Here is a 17,033-nt window from a genome sequence, read left to right on the forward strand (position 1 = left end):
ATGCGTTTCCGCGGCGTTTACGCAACTGCAAAAACGCCGCGGAAACGCATGAAATACGCATCGTGTGAACACAGCCTTAATATGTTGTGACTACTGCTCCACTTATCGGGTATGCTGGCATATTGTAATGCAGTGCGCGTGCGCCGCCGCCTCTGTTGCAAGCCGTGTCACGCGCCCGCGGTTGCGCACTAGCCTCTGACGGCCTGGGGGCGTGGCCAGGGCGGGTGCGACGGGGCATGCGCCGTATTCGGCATCAAGCCACTCCCGGACTCACCCCATGTGATCGGTCAAGTGAGGCCACACGTGACCGACACTATGGGGTTTAAAAAGTCCCGCTCCTCTATTCCCCTTCATTCCCTCTGAGGAAGCGACCCCTGGTGGTCGCGAAACGCGCGTCGGGGTACACCAATGCATCTGCCTTTCCACTGATGTCCCACTGATCACCTGGTAAGCTCAGTAATGAACTTTAACAAACACCAAAGATAGCTCCTTGCACTATGTACTTATGATATATGGTTACTGTGTTAGTCCTGGTCTATAATTACTTATCTTTACCACTGCTACTTTATACATTCACTCCAGGACTGACCCGTTTTACTGCCATATGAGTGCAGACCTGGCTATATTTTACTCTCTTTATCTCCAATTGCGTTTATGAGCTTTACCTGTGTGTAAGGGCTTTACGCCGTCAGTGGTCCGTTGCTGCCATTTTCTATGCACTTCCACTTTTCTATTTATTGTATGTACAATTTTATATTTATTAAATGATGTAATAAAATTAATTATATGCCGATAAAACTCTCTTTCCTCATTTGATCGCTCATTTCTATTTCTGTAGAATGTAAAAAACGACGCCATGTGCTAAAATACATCTGTCTGAATTTCGGTGTATAATCATCTAGGTCCATCAGCATCTATGTAGTTTTTTTGACTCTTTCTGGCCTCGTTCCGTCGTCCGCTTTTCACTCTCTTCTCCTGTCGCTGGTGAACGGACATTTCACACGTCTTGAATCGCTCTGCTTTACATTTCTATATCATGGAGAATAATGTACAAAATAAGTGCTGTCTAGTTTGCTTACTTCGTACGGTGGTATTACTTTGGCACAGTATGGAAGTATTTGGGGACTATATGACATGGGGATTTTAACACTGTATGGACACATTATTTGGGCACTGTATAAGGTGGCGGTATTACATGGGCACAGTATGGTCTGGAGTGCAGGATTATATGCTGGATTAGGGGTGCGGTATGGGATTGCAGCAGTATTTCCATTATGATGGATATACACTGTACGCACTGACGGTCCCGGGGGGGGTGACACTCACTGACAGCCAGCGTGTCTGTCTCATATAGCAGCTCTGGCTGTCAGTCACACCTGGGCAGTCACCGCCAGGATTGGGGTACATGGTGCAGGTTTGGGGTGGGGGGGTTTCTCCTCCCCTGCGATGCAGATTTTCTCTTTTCTTTCTGTGCGATTTGTTCACTTTTGCATTGGGTGAAATTCTCAAAAAAAAACACAACATTATTTTGTTGTGGAAACGCTGAGAAAAATCTGCACAGTTATCCGAGTCTTATCCTGATCAATGAGGCTTCATCATAGGGAGGGAATCATCGCAGCATGCAGGAAAGCAATGCCGCCGGCTGGTCACATGTTGGTAGGATCGGTCACCCAACTTTCCTAAGGACGAGGATCAATGCAGACAGGAGGAGGATCGGTCACCCAGCTTTCCTAGGGACGAGGATCCGTGCAGACAGGAGGAGGATCGGTCACCCAGCTTTCCTAGGGACGAGGATCCGTGCAGACAGGAGGAGGATCGGTCACCCAGATTTCCTAGGGATGAGGATCCGTGCAGACAGGAGGAGGATCGGTCACCCAGCTTTCCTAGGGACGAGGATCCGTGCAGACAGGAGGAGGATCGGTCACCCAGCTTTCCTAGGGATGAGGATCCGTGCAGACAGGAGGAGGATCGGTCACCCAGCTTTCCTAGGGATGAGGATCCGTGCAGACAGGAGGAGGATCGGTCACCCAGCTTTCCTAGGGACGAGGATCCGTGCAGACAGGAGGAGGATCGGTCACCCAGCTTTCTTGGGGATGAGGATACGTGCAGACAGGAGGAGGATCGATCATCCAGCTTTCCTGGGGATCATGATCCTTGCAGACAGGAGGAGGATCGGTCACCCAGCTTTCCTGGGGACCATGATCCTTGCAGACAGGAGGTGCATCGGTCACCCAGCTTTCCTGGGGACGAGGATCCGTGCAGACAGGAGGAGGATCGATCATCCAGCTTTCCTGGGGACCATGATCCTTGCAGACAGGAGGTGGATCGGTCAGCCAGCTTTCCTAGGGACGAGGATCCGTGCAGACAGGAGGAGGATCGGTCACCCAGCTTTCCTAGGGACGAGGATCCGTGCAGACAGGAGGAGGATCGGTCACCCAGCTTTCTTGGGGATGAGGATACGTGCAGACAGGAGGAGGATCGATCATCCAGCTTTCCTGGGGATCATGATCCTTGCAGACAGGAGGTGGATCGGTCACCCAGCTTTCCTGGGGACGAGGATCCGTGCAGACAGGAGGAGGATCGATCATACAGCTTTCCTGGGGACCATGATCCTTGCAGACAGGAGGTGGATCGGTCAGCCAGCTTTCCTGGGGACGAGGATCCGTGCAGACAGGAGGAGGATCGATCATACAGCTTTCCTGGGGATCATGATCCTTGCAGACAGGAGGTGGATCGGTCACCCAGCTTTCCTGGGGACCATGATCCTTGCAGACAGGAGGTGCATCGGTCACCCAGCTTTCCTGGGGACGAGGATCCGTGCAGACAGGAGGAGGATCGATCATCCAGCTTTCCTGGGGACCATGATCCTTGCAGACAGGAGGTGGATCGGTCACCCAGCTTTCCTGGGGACGAGGATCCGTGCAGACAGGAGGAGGATCGATCATCCAGCTTTCCTGGGGACCATGATCCTTGCAGACAGGAGGTGGATCGGTCAGCCAGCTTTCCTGGGGACGAGGATCCGTGCAGACAGGAGGAGGATAGATCATCCAGCTTTCCTGGGGATCATGATCCTTGCAGACAGGAGGTGGATCGGTCACCCAGCTTTCCTGGGGACCATGATCCTTGCAGACAGGAGGTGCATCGGTCACCCAGCTTTCCTGGGGACGAGGATCCGTGCAGACAGGAGGAGGATCGATCATCCAGCTTTCCTGGGGACCATGATCCTTGCAGACAGGAGGTGGATCGGTCACCCAGCTTTCCTGGGGACCATGATCCTTGCAGACAGGAGGTGCATCGGTCACCCAGCTTTCCTGGGGACGAGGATCCGTGCAGACAGGAGGAGGATCGATCATCCAGCTTTCCTGGGGACCATGATCCTTGCAGACAGGAGGTTGATCGGTCACCCAGCTTTCCTGGGGACGAGGATCCGTGCAGACAGGAGAACGGTGCAGAGTTCCCGGCTCTGCCAGCGAGACACAAGGAGAGACCCATAAAAGGAGAAGATGCTCCGTCCTGGAGGCTCCTCTTATTCCTGGCCGAGAACAACGCGTCTCCGCACTAATCTGTGCCGCGGCCCGGATCTGCCAGCAGGAGCCGGAGGCGGCTTCTAATAACCGGCCCACAATATGTCAGCCGCCAGACACCGAGTATAACACCCACATGGCACTATCCTATGTGTACACACAGGGGGCGCTACCAGGAAGGTACCACTGTGCTGTGTATCTAAGCCAATCATGTGTGATACAGGGGCAGTGTATCTAAGACGACCATGTGTGATATTGTGGATTCTACAGTGGTGTGAAAAACTGTTTCCCCCCTTCCTAATTTCTTATTCTTTTGCATGTTTGTCTCTTAAATGTTTCAGATCACAAAACAAATGTAAATATTATAGAAAGATAACACAAGTAACCACAAAATGCTGTTTATAAATGAAGGTCTTTATTATTAAGGGAAAAAGAAATCCAAACCTACAAGGTCCTGTGTGAAAAAGGGATTGCCCCCTAAACATAAATTAACTGTTTATCACATCTTTGGGAAGCTGAGTTCAGTTTTCCTAGCCACACACAGGCTTGATTACTGCCACACCTGTTCTCAATCAAGAAATCACTTAAATAGGACCTGCCTGACAAAGTGAAGTAGACCAAAAGATCCTCAAAAGCTAGACATCATGCTGCAATCCAAAGAAATTCAGATACAATTGACAAAGTAATTGAGATCTATCAGTTTGGAAAAGGTTATAAAGCCATTTCTAAAGCTTTGGGACTCCAGCGAACCACAGTGAGAGCCATTATCCACTAATGGCGACAACATGGAACAGTGGTGAACCTTCCCAGGAGTGTCCGGCCGACCAAAATTACCCCAAGAAGGCAGCGACAACTCATCCAAGAGGTCACAAAAGACCCCACAACATCCAAAGAACTGCAGGCCTTACTTGCCTCAGTTAAGGACAGTGTTCATGACTCCACCATAAGAAAGAGACTGGGCAAAAATGGCAGCATGGCAGAGTGCCAAGACTAAAACCACTGCTGAGCAAAAAGAACATGAAGGCTCGTCTCAGTTTTGCCAGAAAACATCTTGATGATCGCCAAGACTTTTGGGAGAATACTCTGTGGACTGACGAGACAATAGTTGAACTTTTTGGAAGGTGTATGTCCCATTACATCTGGTGTAGAAATAACACAGCATTTCTAAAAAGGAACATCATACCAACAGTAAAATATGGTGGTGGTAGTGTGATGGTCTGGGGCTGTTTTGCTGCTTCAGGACCTGGAAGACTTGCTGTGGTAAATGGAGCCATGAATTCTGCTGTCTACACAAAAATCCTGAAGGAGAATGTCCGGCCTTCTGTCCGTGACCTCAAGCTGAAGCGCACTTGGGTTATGCAGCAGGACAATGATCCAAAACACACCAGCAAGTCCACCTCTGAATGACTGAAGAAAAACAAAATGAAGACTTTGGAGTGGCCTAGTCAAAGTCCTGACCTTAATCCAATTGAGATGTTGTGGCCAGACCTTAAAAAGGCAGTTCATGCTCAGAAATCCTCCAATGTGGCTGAATTGCAACAATCCTGCAAAGATGAGCGGCTAAAATTCCTCCCGAGCGTTGTAAAGACTCATTGCCAGTTATCGCAAACACTGGATTGCAGTCGTTACTGCTGAGGGCCCAACCAGTTATTGCAGCGCGGTCCTGTAATAGGAGCCACCGGGGGAACAAATCCGTCCATGACAGCAACTCAGCAACAAAGAGGAGACCCCATAAAATTACAGAGCGGGGGGCAGAATGCTGAGGAGCAGAGGGCAGAAACGTCACCACCGCTCTGCTGACCCCATAATTGCAGAGTCCAGACCTCCTCTGGCATAAACATTGCGCCCCCGCTAGGAGCTTCATGGCCGAGCAGCCGTAGATCACCAAGCACAATACCGAGCGTCGGATGGAGTGGGGTAAGGCTGTGTGCCCACGATGCGTTTTTCAAGCGTTTATGCTGCGGAATTTCTGCAGCGTAAACGCTTCAAAAACGCATGGTAATCCGCTCCCCATGGTCCCCAATGACAAGCCGCACTGTCAATGCCCACGCTGCGGATTTTTCCGCAGTGTTTATGCTGCGCTCAAAAATCTGCATGTCCACGGCGCAATTGACTTGCATTGAGACGCATATAATCCGTGTCAGTACATTTGTACAAGCGGCTTCTATGCGTTTCAATGTGCGGATGGTACCCAGTTCTGGAGGAGAGAAGACTCTCATCCAGACCTGGGTACCATTGTACCTGTAAAAAAAAGAATAAAAAATAAAGATTATATTCACCTTCCGACGGCCCCCGATCTCCTTCCCTGTGCTTGCGGGCAGGACTGAAGGACCTGCGGTGACGTCACAGTCATGTGACCGCAGGCCCTTCAGTGCAGTGTCCCGCGATCAGCTGGCAGCCAGGAACGAGCGCAGCAACACACGACGGGCCATCGGAAGGTAAGTATAGGTTTATTTTTTTATTTTTAAACATTCTTACGGTCACACTATATTTGCTGTTTGCATGGATTTATATTGTGTGACCAAGTTGTCAAGCACTTTCCAAGTGACGCTAAAATCGCCTGGAAAGCGCTTGTCAATCCGCATGCAGAAACGCATGTGAATAACGCTTCAAATCCGCATGTATTTGGCAGGAAAAACGCATGTACAATCCGCATGTACAATCCGCATGTACAATCCGCATGCACAATCCGCATGTACAATCCGCATGCACAATCCGCATGTACAATCCGCATGCACAATCTGCATGTACAATCCGCATGCACAATCTGCAGGTACAATCCGCATGCACAATCCGCATGTACAATCCGCATGCGTTTTTTTCTGCCAGGGAGATGCAGAAATGCTGCAGAAATTTTCTGCTTCATTTCTGCATCGTGGGCACATAGCCTTAAGCCGCCACCTCTGGGCTCTGGAGGAGACGTGTTCTGTGCAGTGATGGATCGCACGTCTCTATCTGCGTCTGATGGAGGAGTCTGGTGATTCCAGGAGGACGTTCCCCCCCTTTCTGCATTGTGCCGCTGTACAGATGGTGGAGGAGGATAATGCTATGGGCTCGTTATCAGGGGGCGGCCGCGGACCCTCAGCTCCAGTGATGGGGAATCTTAATCTTCAGCTCAGGACATTGTGGACAATTGTAGCTTCAGCTTTGTGGGAACAGTTTGGGGAAGACCCTTTTCTGTTCCCCATGACGGTGCCCAACGCAAAAGGTCCATACAGACATGGGGGGACTGTTACGCACCTTTCCCGGATCCGGGCTTTGCCCCCCTCATCCCGGTCTGCTGGACTCTGTTGTGCGCCACTTCGGGCTTTGCAGATGAACCAGAGGGATCCCATGTGATTGTCTGCATGAGCCTTTATAAGGCCCACCAAGACACACACCTGTGTCTTGGTATTCAAACTTTCTAATTACTCAAGTTATCTGCTACCTGTTCCCGGCCTTCCAAGACCTCTGCTACGTATCCGCTTGCGGCTTCCAGAACGTCTCCTGTCTGCCTGTGGCTTCCAGTAGCTCTGCTCCCTGTTCCCGCTCTTCCAGGACCTATGCTACTTGTGTCACAGGTTTACCGCGACAGAGTGGGTCCAGAAGACCACAGCATCTGATTTCTCCTACTCCTGCACTGAAGCATTTCTCATTCATATTAAACGGTGCAGGTTTCTGACAGCAGTGCAGGGGTTAATCTGTTCAGCTTGGAGACTCTGAAGCTTCCTGCTTGGATGATCTCAGCTGTGCAGTATCAACCACTCCCCTCTTCTATACATACTCACCTCTAGAAATCTGGATTGCCAGTGTTAGTTTCATACTGCCTGGTTCTGGAGTTGGAGGTGTCTGTTGTTTGAGGAGGTGTTTGGAGTGTTGATCTGTGACTTTTGCTTGGTGTTTCGGCTGTGTGCAAATCCTCATCCTCTCCTATTTAGTTTCCCTTCCTTTTCTCCCCGGAGTTCCTCTCTATTGTCTGAGTACATATTTTGTATGATTGGTATTTTCATTTATCCCTGTACGTCCTTCCTTGTTAGTCTGGTTTGTGTATATTCATACACTATTACTTCTCACTTCCTTGTGTGGGGGCGGGGTACAGATATAGGGCTCATTCAGGAGTTCAGCAAGGTACGTGGTCCTGGCGTCTACTCTTCACCATCAGGAGTAATCTGGGGAGCAGGGGTAGCTAGGGCGACCCTAGCGTTAGGAAAGAGGAAGGAGCTCCTGGCAATCTGACAACAGAGTTGTGACAACTTGTCTGCGGTCTTCCAGGACCTCTGCTACCTGTCCCCGGTCTTCCAGGACCTCTGCTACCTGTCTGAAGTCTTCCAGAACCTCGGCTACATGTCCGCTTGTGGCTTCCAGTACCTCTGCTACCTATACCTGGTCTTCCAAGATCTCTGCTACATTTCAGACTGCGGCTTCCAGGACATCTCCTGTCCGCTGGTGTCTTCTAGTACCGCTGCTACCTATTCCTGGTCTACCAGGACCTCTGATGTGTGTCCACCTTCGGCTTCTAGGATGTCTCCTGTCTGCCTGTATCTTCTAGTACCTCTTCTACCTGTTCCCAGTCTTCAAGGACCTATGCTACTAGTCTGCGGTCTTCCAGGACCTATGTTACTTGTCTGCTGTCTTCAAGGACCTCAGCTACCTATCTGAGGTCTTCCAGGACCTATGTTACTTGTCTGTGGTCTTCGAGGACCTCAGCTACCTATCTGTGGTCTTCCAGAATTTCTGCTACATGTCTGCCTACAACTTCCAGTACCTCTGCTACCTATTTCCGGTCTTCCAGGATCTCGGCTACATTTGTGCCTGCGAATATCAGAACGTCTCTGGTCCCCCTGCAGCTTCCAGTACCTCTGCTACCTGATACCAGTCTTCCAGAACCTTTGCTATGTGTTTGCCTGTGGCTTTCAGGATGTTTTCTGTCCGCCTGTGTCTTCGGGGACTTCTGCTACCTATTCCTGGTCTTCCAGGACCTCTGATATGTGTCCACCTTCGGCATCCATGATGTCTCCTGTCTGCTTGTGTCTTCTAGTAAATCTCTTACTTGTTCCCAGTCTTTGAGGACCTATGCTACTTGTCTGCGATCTTCCAGGACCTCTGCTGCCTGTATGTGGTCTTCTATGACCTCTGCTACATGTCTGCAGTCTCCCAGGACCTCTGCTACATGTCGTCTACGGCTTCTGTGATGTCTCCTGACCACCTGTGCCTTCTAGTACCTCTGCTAACTATTCTCAGTCTTCCAGGACCTTTGCTAAATGTTTGCCTGTGGCTTCCAGGACATCTCCTGTTCGCCTGTGGCTTGTATTACCCCTCCTAACTATTCTCGGTCTTATAGGATCTCTGCTACATGTCCGCCTTCGGCTTCCAGGATGTCACTGGTCCGCCTGTGCCTTCCTGATACTCTGCTACCTGTTCCTGGTCTTCCAGGACCTCTGCTATGTGTTCACTTTCGGTTCCAGGACGTCTTTTGTCCGCCTGCGCCTTCCAGTTTCTCTGCTCCTGGTCTTCCAGGACCTCTGCTACCTGTTCCTGGTCTTCCAGGACCTCTACTACCTGCTCCTGGATTTCCAGGACCTCTTCTACCTTCTCCTGGTCTTCCAAGACCTCTGCTACCTGTTCCTGGACTTCCAAGACCTCTGCTACCTGTTCCTGGATTTCCAGGAACTCTGCTTCCTGTTCTTGGACTTCCAGAACCTCTGTTACTTGTTACTGGACTTCCAGGACCTCTGCTATCTGTTCCCGGACTTCCAGGACCTCTGCTACCTGTCCCTTGATTTCCAGGACCTCTGCTCTCTGCTCCTGGACTTCCAGGACCTCTGTTGTGTGTCTGCATGCAGTTTCCAAGACCTCTGCAGCTTCAAGTATAAAAAATCCTCCCAGTAATATCAGTGTAGGTTGTGGTCCAGCTTTAGCTCCTGCCTGCAATGATGTAGGTTGTGGGTTTGATTCCCGAGGAGACAAGATTTTTCATTATTTTTTTTCATTATTTTTTAGTAGTTTTATAGGAACAAAAAATTCTGACATTTTCTTCACCTCTAGAATATGTATCAATATAATCTGCTTGTGGGGTCACAGCCGGCAATACAGCGTCAAGTATACAGAATTCTCCTATCCACAGTGCTCCCATAATAACAGCGACATCCACAGTGCTCCCATAATAACAGTGATATCCACAGTGCCCCCATAATAACAGTGACATCCACAGTGCTCCATAATAACAGCGACATCCACAGTGCTCCCATAATAACAGTGACATCCACAGTGCCCCCATAATAACAGTGACATCCACAGTGCTCCCATAATAACAGTGATATCCACAGTGCTCCCATAATAACAGTGACATCCACAGTGCTCCCATAATAACAGCGACATCCACAGTGCCCCCATAATAACAGCGATATCCACAGTGCCCCATAATAACAGCGACATCCACAGTGCTCCATAATAACAGTGATATCCACAGTGCTCCCATAATAACAGTGATATCCACAGTGCCCCATAATAACAGTGATATCCACAGTGCTCCCATAATAACAGTGATATCCACAGTGCCCCATAATAACAGCGACATCCACAGTGCTCCATAATAACAGTGATATCCACAGTGCTCCCATAATAACAGTGATATCCACAGTGCTCCCATAATAACAGTGATATCCACAGTGCTCCATAATAACAGTGATATCCACAGTGCTCTCATAATAACAGTGATATCCACAGTGCTCCCATAATAACAGCGATATCCACAGTGCTCCCATAATAACAGTGACATCCACAGTGCTCCCATAATAACAGTGATATCCACAGTGCTCTCATAATAACAGTGATATCCACAGTGCTCCCATAATAACAGTGATATCCACAGTGCTCCCATAATAACAGTGATATCCACAGTGCTCCCATAATAACAGTGACATCCACAGTGCTCCCATAATAACAGTGACATCCACAGTGATCCCATAATAACAGTGATATCCACAGTGCTCCCATAATAACAGCGACATCCACAGTGCTCCTATAATAACAGTGATATCCACAGTGCTCCCATAATAACAGTGATATCCACAGTGCTCCCATAATAACAGCGACATCCACAGTGCTCCTATAATAACAGTGATATCCACAGTGCTCCCATAATAACAGCGACATCCACAGTGCTCCCATAATAACAGCGACATCCACAGTGCTCCTATAATAACAGTGATATCCACAGTGCTCCCATAATAACAGTGATATCCACAGTGCTCCCATAATAACAGTGATATCCACAGTGCTCCCATAATAACAGTGATATCCACAGTGCTCCATAATAACAGTGATATCCACAGTGCTCCCATAATAACAGTGATATCCACAGTGCTCCCATAATAACAGTGATATCCACAGTGCTCCATAATAACAGTGATATCCACAGTGCTCTCATAATAACAGTGACATCCACAGTGCTCCCATAATAACAGTGATATCCACAGTGCTCCCATAATAACAGTGACATCCACAGTGCTCCCATAATAACAGTGATATCCACAGTGCTCTCATAATAACAGTGACATCCACAGTGCTCCCATAATAACAGTGATATCCACAGTGCTCTCATAATAACAGTGACATCCACAGTGCTCCCATATTAACAGTGACATCCACAGTGCTCCCATAATAACAGTGACATCCACAGTGCTCCCATAATAACAGTGATATCCACAGTGCTCCCATAATAACAGTGATATCCACAGTGCTCCCATAATAACAGTGATATCCACAGTGCTCCCATAATAACAGTGACATCCACAGTGCTCCCATAATAACAGTGACATCCACAGTGATCCCATAATAACAGTGATATCCACAGTGCTCCCATAATAACAGCGACATCCACAGTGCTCCTATAATAACAGTGATATCCACAGTGCTCCCATAATAACAGTGATATCCACAGTGCTCCCATAATAACAGCGACATCCACAGTGCTCCTATAATAACAGTGATATCCACAGTGCTCCCATAATAACAGCGACATCCACAGTGCTCCCATAATAACAGTGACATCCACAGTGCTCCTATAATAACAGTGATATCCACAGTGCTCCCATAATAACAGTGATATCCACAGTGCTCCCATAATAACAGCGACATCCACAGTGCTCCTATAATAACAGTGATATCCACAGTGCTCCCATAATAACAGTGATATCCACAGTGCTCCCATAATAACAGTGATATCCACAGTGCCCCCATAATAACAGAGACATCCACAGTGCTCCCATAATAACAGTGATATCCACAGTGCTCCCATAATAACAGTGATATCCACAGTGCTCCCATAATAACAGTGATATCCACAGTGCTCCCATAATAACAGTGACATCCACAGTGCTCCCATAATAACAGTGATATCCACAGTGCTCCCATAATAACAGTGACATCCACAGTGCTCCCATAATAACAGTGACATCCACAGTGCTCCCATAATAACAGTGACATCCACAGTGCTCCCATAATAACAGTGATATCCACAGTGCTCCCATAATAACAGTGACATCCACAGTGCTCCCATAATAACAGTGACATCCACAGTGCCCCATAATAACAGTGATATCCACAGTGCTCCCATAATAACAGTGATATCCACAGTGCCCCATAATAACAGTGATATCCACAGTGCCCCCATAATAACAGTGACATCCACAGTGCTCCCATAATAACAGTGATATCCACAGTGCTCCCATAATAACAGTGACATCCACAGTGCTCCCATAATAACAGTGATATCCACAGTGCTCCCATAATAACAGTGACATCCACAGTGCTCCCATAATAACAGTGATATCCACAGTGCTCCCATAATAACAGTGATATCCACAGTGCTCCCATAATAACAGTGACATCCACAGTGCTCCCATAATAACAGTGACATCCACAGTGCTCCCATAATAACAGTGACATCCACAGTGCTCCCATAATAACAGTGATATCCACAGTGCTCCCATAATAACAGTGATATCCACAGTGCTCCATAATAACAGTGACATCCACAGTGCTCCCATAATAACAGTGATATCCACAGTGCTCCATAATAACAGTGATATCCACAGTGCTCCATAATAACAGTGACATCCACAGTGCTCCCATAATAACAGTGATATCCACAGTGCTCCCATAATAACAGTGACATCCACAGTGCTCCCATAATAACAGTGATATCCACAGTGCTCCCATAATAACAGTGATATCCACAGTGCTCCCATAATAACAGTGACATCCACAGTGCTCCCATAATAACAGTGATATCCACAGTGCTCCCATAATAACAGTGACATCCACAGTGCTCCCATAATAACAGTGATATCCACAGTGCTCCCATAATAACAGTGACATCCACAGTGCTCCCATAATAACAGTGATATCCACAGTGCTCCCATAATAACAGTGACATCCACAGTGCTCCCATAATAACAGTGACATCCACAGTGCTCCCATAATAACAGCGATATCCACAGTGCCCCCATAATAACAGCGACATCCACAGTGCTCCCATAATAACAGTGACATCCACAGTGCTCCCATAATAACAGTGATATCCACAGTGCCCCCATAATAACAGAGACATCCACAGTGCTCCCATAATAACAGCGACATCCACAGTGCTCCCATAATAACAGTGATATCCACAGTGCTCCATAATAACAGTGATATCCACAGTGCTCCCATAATAACAGCGACATCCACAGTGCTCCCATAATAACAGTGACATCCACAGTGCTCCCATAATAACAGTGATATCCACAGTGCTCCCATAATAACAGTGATATCCACAGTGCTCCCATAATAACAGCGACATCCACAGTGCTCCCATAATAACAGTGACATCCACAGTGCTCCATAATAACAGTGACATCCACAGTGCTCCCATAATAACAGTGACATCCACAGTGCTCCATAATAACAGTGACATCCACAGTGCTCCATAATAACAGTGACATCCACAGTGTTCCATAATAACAGTGACATCCACAGTGCCCCCATAATAACAGTGACATCCACAGTGCTCCCATAATAACAGTGACATCCACAGTGCTCCCATAATAACAGTGATATCCACAGTGCTCCCATAATAACAGTGATATCCACAGTGCTCCCATAATAACAGTGATATCCACAGTGCTCCCATAATAACAGTGACATCCACAGTGCTCCCATAATAACAGTGATATCCACAGTGCTCCCATAATAACAGTGACATCCACAGTGCTCCCATAATAACAGTGACATCCACAGTGCTCCCATAATAACAGTGATATCCACAGTGCTCCCATAATAACAGTGATATCCACAGTGCTCCCATAATAACAGTGATATCCACAGTGCTCCCATAATAACAGTGACATCCACAGTGCTCCCATAATAACAGTGACATCCACAGTGCTCCCATAATAACAGTGACATCCACAGTGCCCCAATAATAACAGTGATATCCACAGTGCTCCCATAATAACAGTGATATCCACAGTGCTCCCATAATAACAGTGATATCCACAGTGCTCCCATAATAACAGTGATATCCACAGTGCTCCCATAATAACAGTGACATCCACAGTGCTCCCATAATAACAGTGATATCCACAGTGCCCCCATAATAACAGTGACATCCACAGTGCTCCCATAATAACAGTGATATCCACAGTGCCCCAATAATAACAGTGATATCCACAGTGCTCCCATAATAACAGTGATATCCACAGTGCTCCCATAATAACAGTGATATCCACAGTGCTCCCATAATAACAGTGACATCCACAGTGCTCCCATAATAACAGTGATATCCACAGTGCCCCCATAATAACAGTGACATCCACAGTGCTCCCATAATAACAGTGACATCCACAGTGCTCCCATAATAACAGTGACATCCACAGTGCTCCCATAATAACAGTGACATCCACAGTGCTCCCATAATAACAGTGACATCCACAGTGCTCCCATAATAACAGTGACATCCACAGTCCTCCCATAATAACAGTGACATCCACAGTGCTCCCATAATAACAGTGACATCCACAGTGCTCCCATAATAACAGTGACATCCACAGTGCTCCCATAATAACAGTGACATCCACAGTGCTCCCATAATAACAGTGACATCCACAGTGCTCCCATAATAACAGTGACATCCACAGTCCTCCCATAATAACAGTGACATCCACAGTGCCCCCATAATAACAGTGATATCCACAGTGCTCCCATAATAACAGTGACATCCACAGTCCTCCCATAATAACAGTGATATCCACAGTGCTCTCATAATAACAGTGATATCCACAGTGCTCCCATAATAACAGTGACATCCACAGTCCTCCCATAATAACAGTGACATCCACAGTGCCCCCATAATAACAGTGACATCCAAAATTCCCCCCTATAATAACAGCGACATCCACAGTGCTCCCATAATAACAGTGACATCCACAGTGCTCCCATAATAACAGTGATATCCACAGTGCTCCCATAATAACAGTGATATCCACAGTGCTCCCATAATAACAGTGATATCCACAGTGCTCCCATAATAACAGTGACATCCACAGTGCTCCCATAATAACAGTGATATCCACAGTGCCCCCATAATAACAGTGACATCCACAGTGCTCCCATAATAACAGTGATATCCACAGTGCCCCAATAATAACAGTGATATCCACAGTGCTCCCATAATAACAGTGATATCCACAGTGCTCCCATAATAACAGTGATATCCACAGTGCTCCCATAATAACAGTGACATCCACAGTGCTCCCATAATAACAGTGATATCCACAGTGCCCCCATAATAACAGTGACATCCACAGTGCTCCCATAATAACAGTGACATCCACAGTGCTCCCATAATAACAGTGACATCCACAGTGCTCCCATAATAACAGTGACATCCACAGTGCTCCCATAATAACAGTGACATCCACAGTGCTCCCATAATAACAGTGACATCCACAGTCCTCCCATAATAACAGTGACATCCACAGTGCTCCCATAATAACAGTGACATCCACAGTCCTCCCATAATAACAGTGATATCCACAGTGCTCTCATAATAACAGTGATATCCACAGTGCTCCCATAATAACAGTGACATCCACAGTCCTCCCATAATAACAGTGACATCCACAGTGCCCCCATAATAACAGTGACATCCAAAATTCCCCCCTATAATAACAGCGACATCCACAGTGCTCCCATAATAACAGTGACATCCACAGTGCTCCCATAATAACAGTGACATCCACAGTGCTCTCATAATAACAGTGATATCCACAGTGCTCCCATAATAACAGTGATATCCACAGTGTTCCCATAATAACAGTGACATCCACAGTCCTCCCATAATAACAGTGACATCCACAGTGCTCCCATAATAACAGTGACATCCACAGTGCTCCCATAATAACAGTGACATCCACAGTGCTCCCATAATAACAGTGACATCCACAGTGCTCCCATAATAACAGTGATATCCACAGTGCTCCCATAATAACAGTGATATCCACAGTGCTCCCATAATAACAGTGATATCCACAGTGCTCCCATAATAACAGTGATATCCACAGTGCTCCCATAATAACAGTGATATCCACAGTGCCCCCATAATAACAGTGACATCCACAGTGCTCCCATAATAACAGTGATATCCACAGTGCTCCCATAATAACAGTGACATCCACAGTGCTCCCATAATAACAGTGACATCCACAGTGCTCCCATAATAACAGTGACATCCACAGTGCTCCCATAATAACAGTGATATCCACAGTGCTCTCATAATAACAGTGATATCCACAGTGCCCCCATAATAACAGTGATATCCACAGTGCTCTCATAATAACAGTGATATCCACTGTGCTCCCATAATAACAGTGATATCCACTGTGCTCTCATAATAACAGTGATATCCACTGTGCTCCCATAATAACAGTGACATCCACAGTGCTCCCATAATAACAGTGACATCCACAGTGCTCCCATAATAACAGTGATATCCACAGTGCTCCCATAATAACAGTGATATCCACAGTGCTCTCATAATAACAGTGATATCCACTGTGCTCCCATAATAACAGTGACATCCACAGTGCTCCCATAATAACAGTGACATCCACAGTGCTCCCATAATAACAGTGATATCCACAGTGCTCCCATAATAACAGTGATATCCACAGTGCTCCCATAATAACAGTGATATCCACAGTGCTCCCATAATAACAGTGATATCCACAGTGCTCTCATAATAACAGTGATATCCACTGTGCTCCCATAATAACAGTGACATCCACAGTGCTCCCATAATAACAGTGACATCCACAGTGCTCCCATAATAACAGTGATATCCACAGTGCTCCCATAATAACAGTGATATCCACAGTGCTCCCATAATAACAGTGATATCCACAGTGCTCCCATAATAACAGTGATATCCACAGTGCTCCCATAATAACAGTGATATCCACAGTGCTCCCATAATAACAGTGATATCCA

At 47.1% G+C, this 17,033-nt stretch overlaps 1 protein-coding gene across 1 annotated transcript in view; it reads left to right on the plus strand.

Annotated features, from left to right (window-relative positions):
- Nucleotides 1-7,066: 7,066 nt before the first annotated feature.
- Nucleotides 7,067-17,033, plus strand: part of LOC141248466 (cilia- and flagella-associated protein 44-like) — a 205,439-nt gene continuing 195,472 nt past the window's right edge. The window contains exons 1-2 of the mRNA XM_073669363.1: nucleotides 7,067-7,099; nucleotides 8,143-8,264. Of these exons, the coding sequence (XP_073525464.1) occupies nucleotides 7,067-7,099; nucleotides 8,143-8,264 (155 nt within the window). The remainder of the gene's footprint in view (nucleotides 7,100-8,142; nucleotides 8,265-17,033) is intronic.

Source organism: Phyllobates terribilis, unplaced genomic scaffold (assembly GCF_046119375.1).
Source record: "Phyllobates terribilis strain yellow unplaced genomic scaffold, ASM4611937v1 Scaffold_2__4_contigs__length_985480577, whole genome shotgun sequence".
Taxonomy (NCBI): domain Eukaryota; kingdom Metazoa; phylum Chordata; class Amphibia; order Anura; family Dendrobatidae; genus Phyllobates; species Phyllobates terribilis.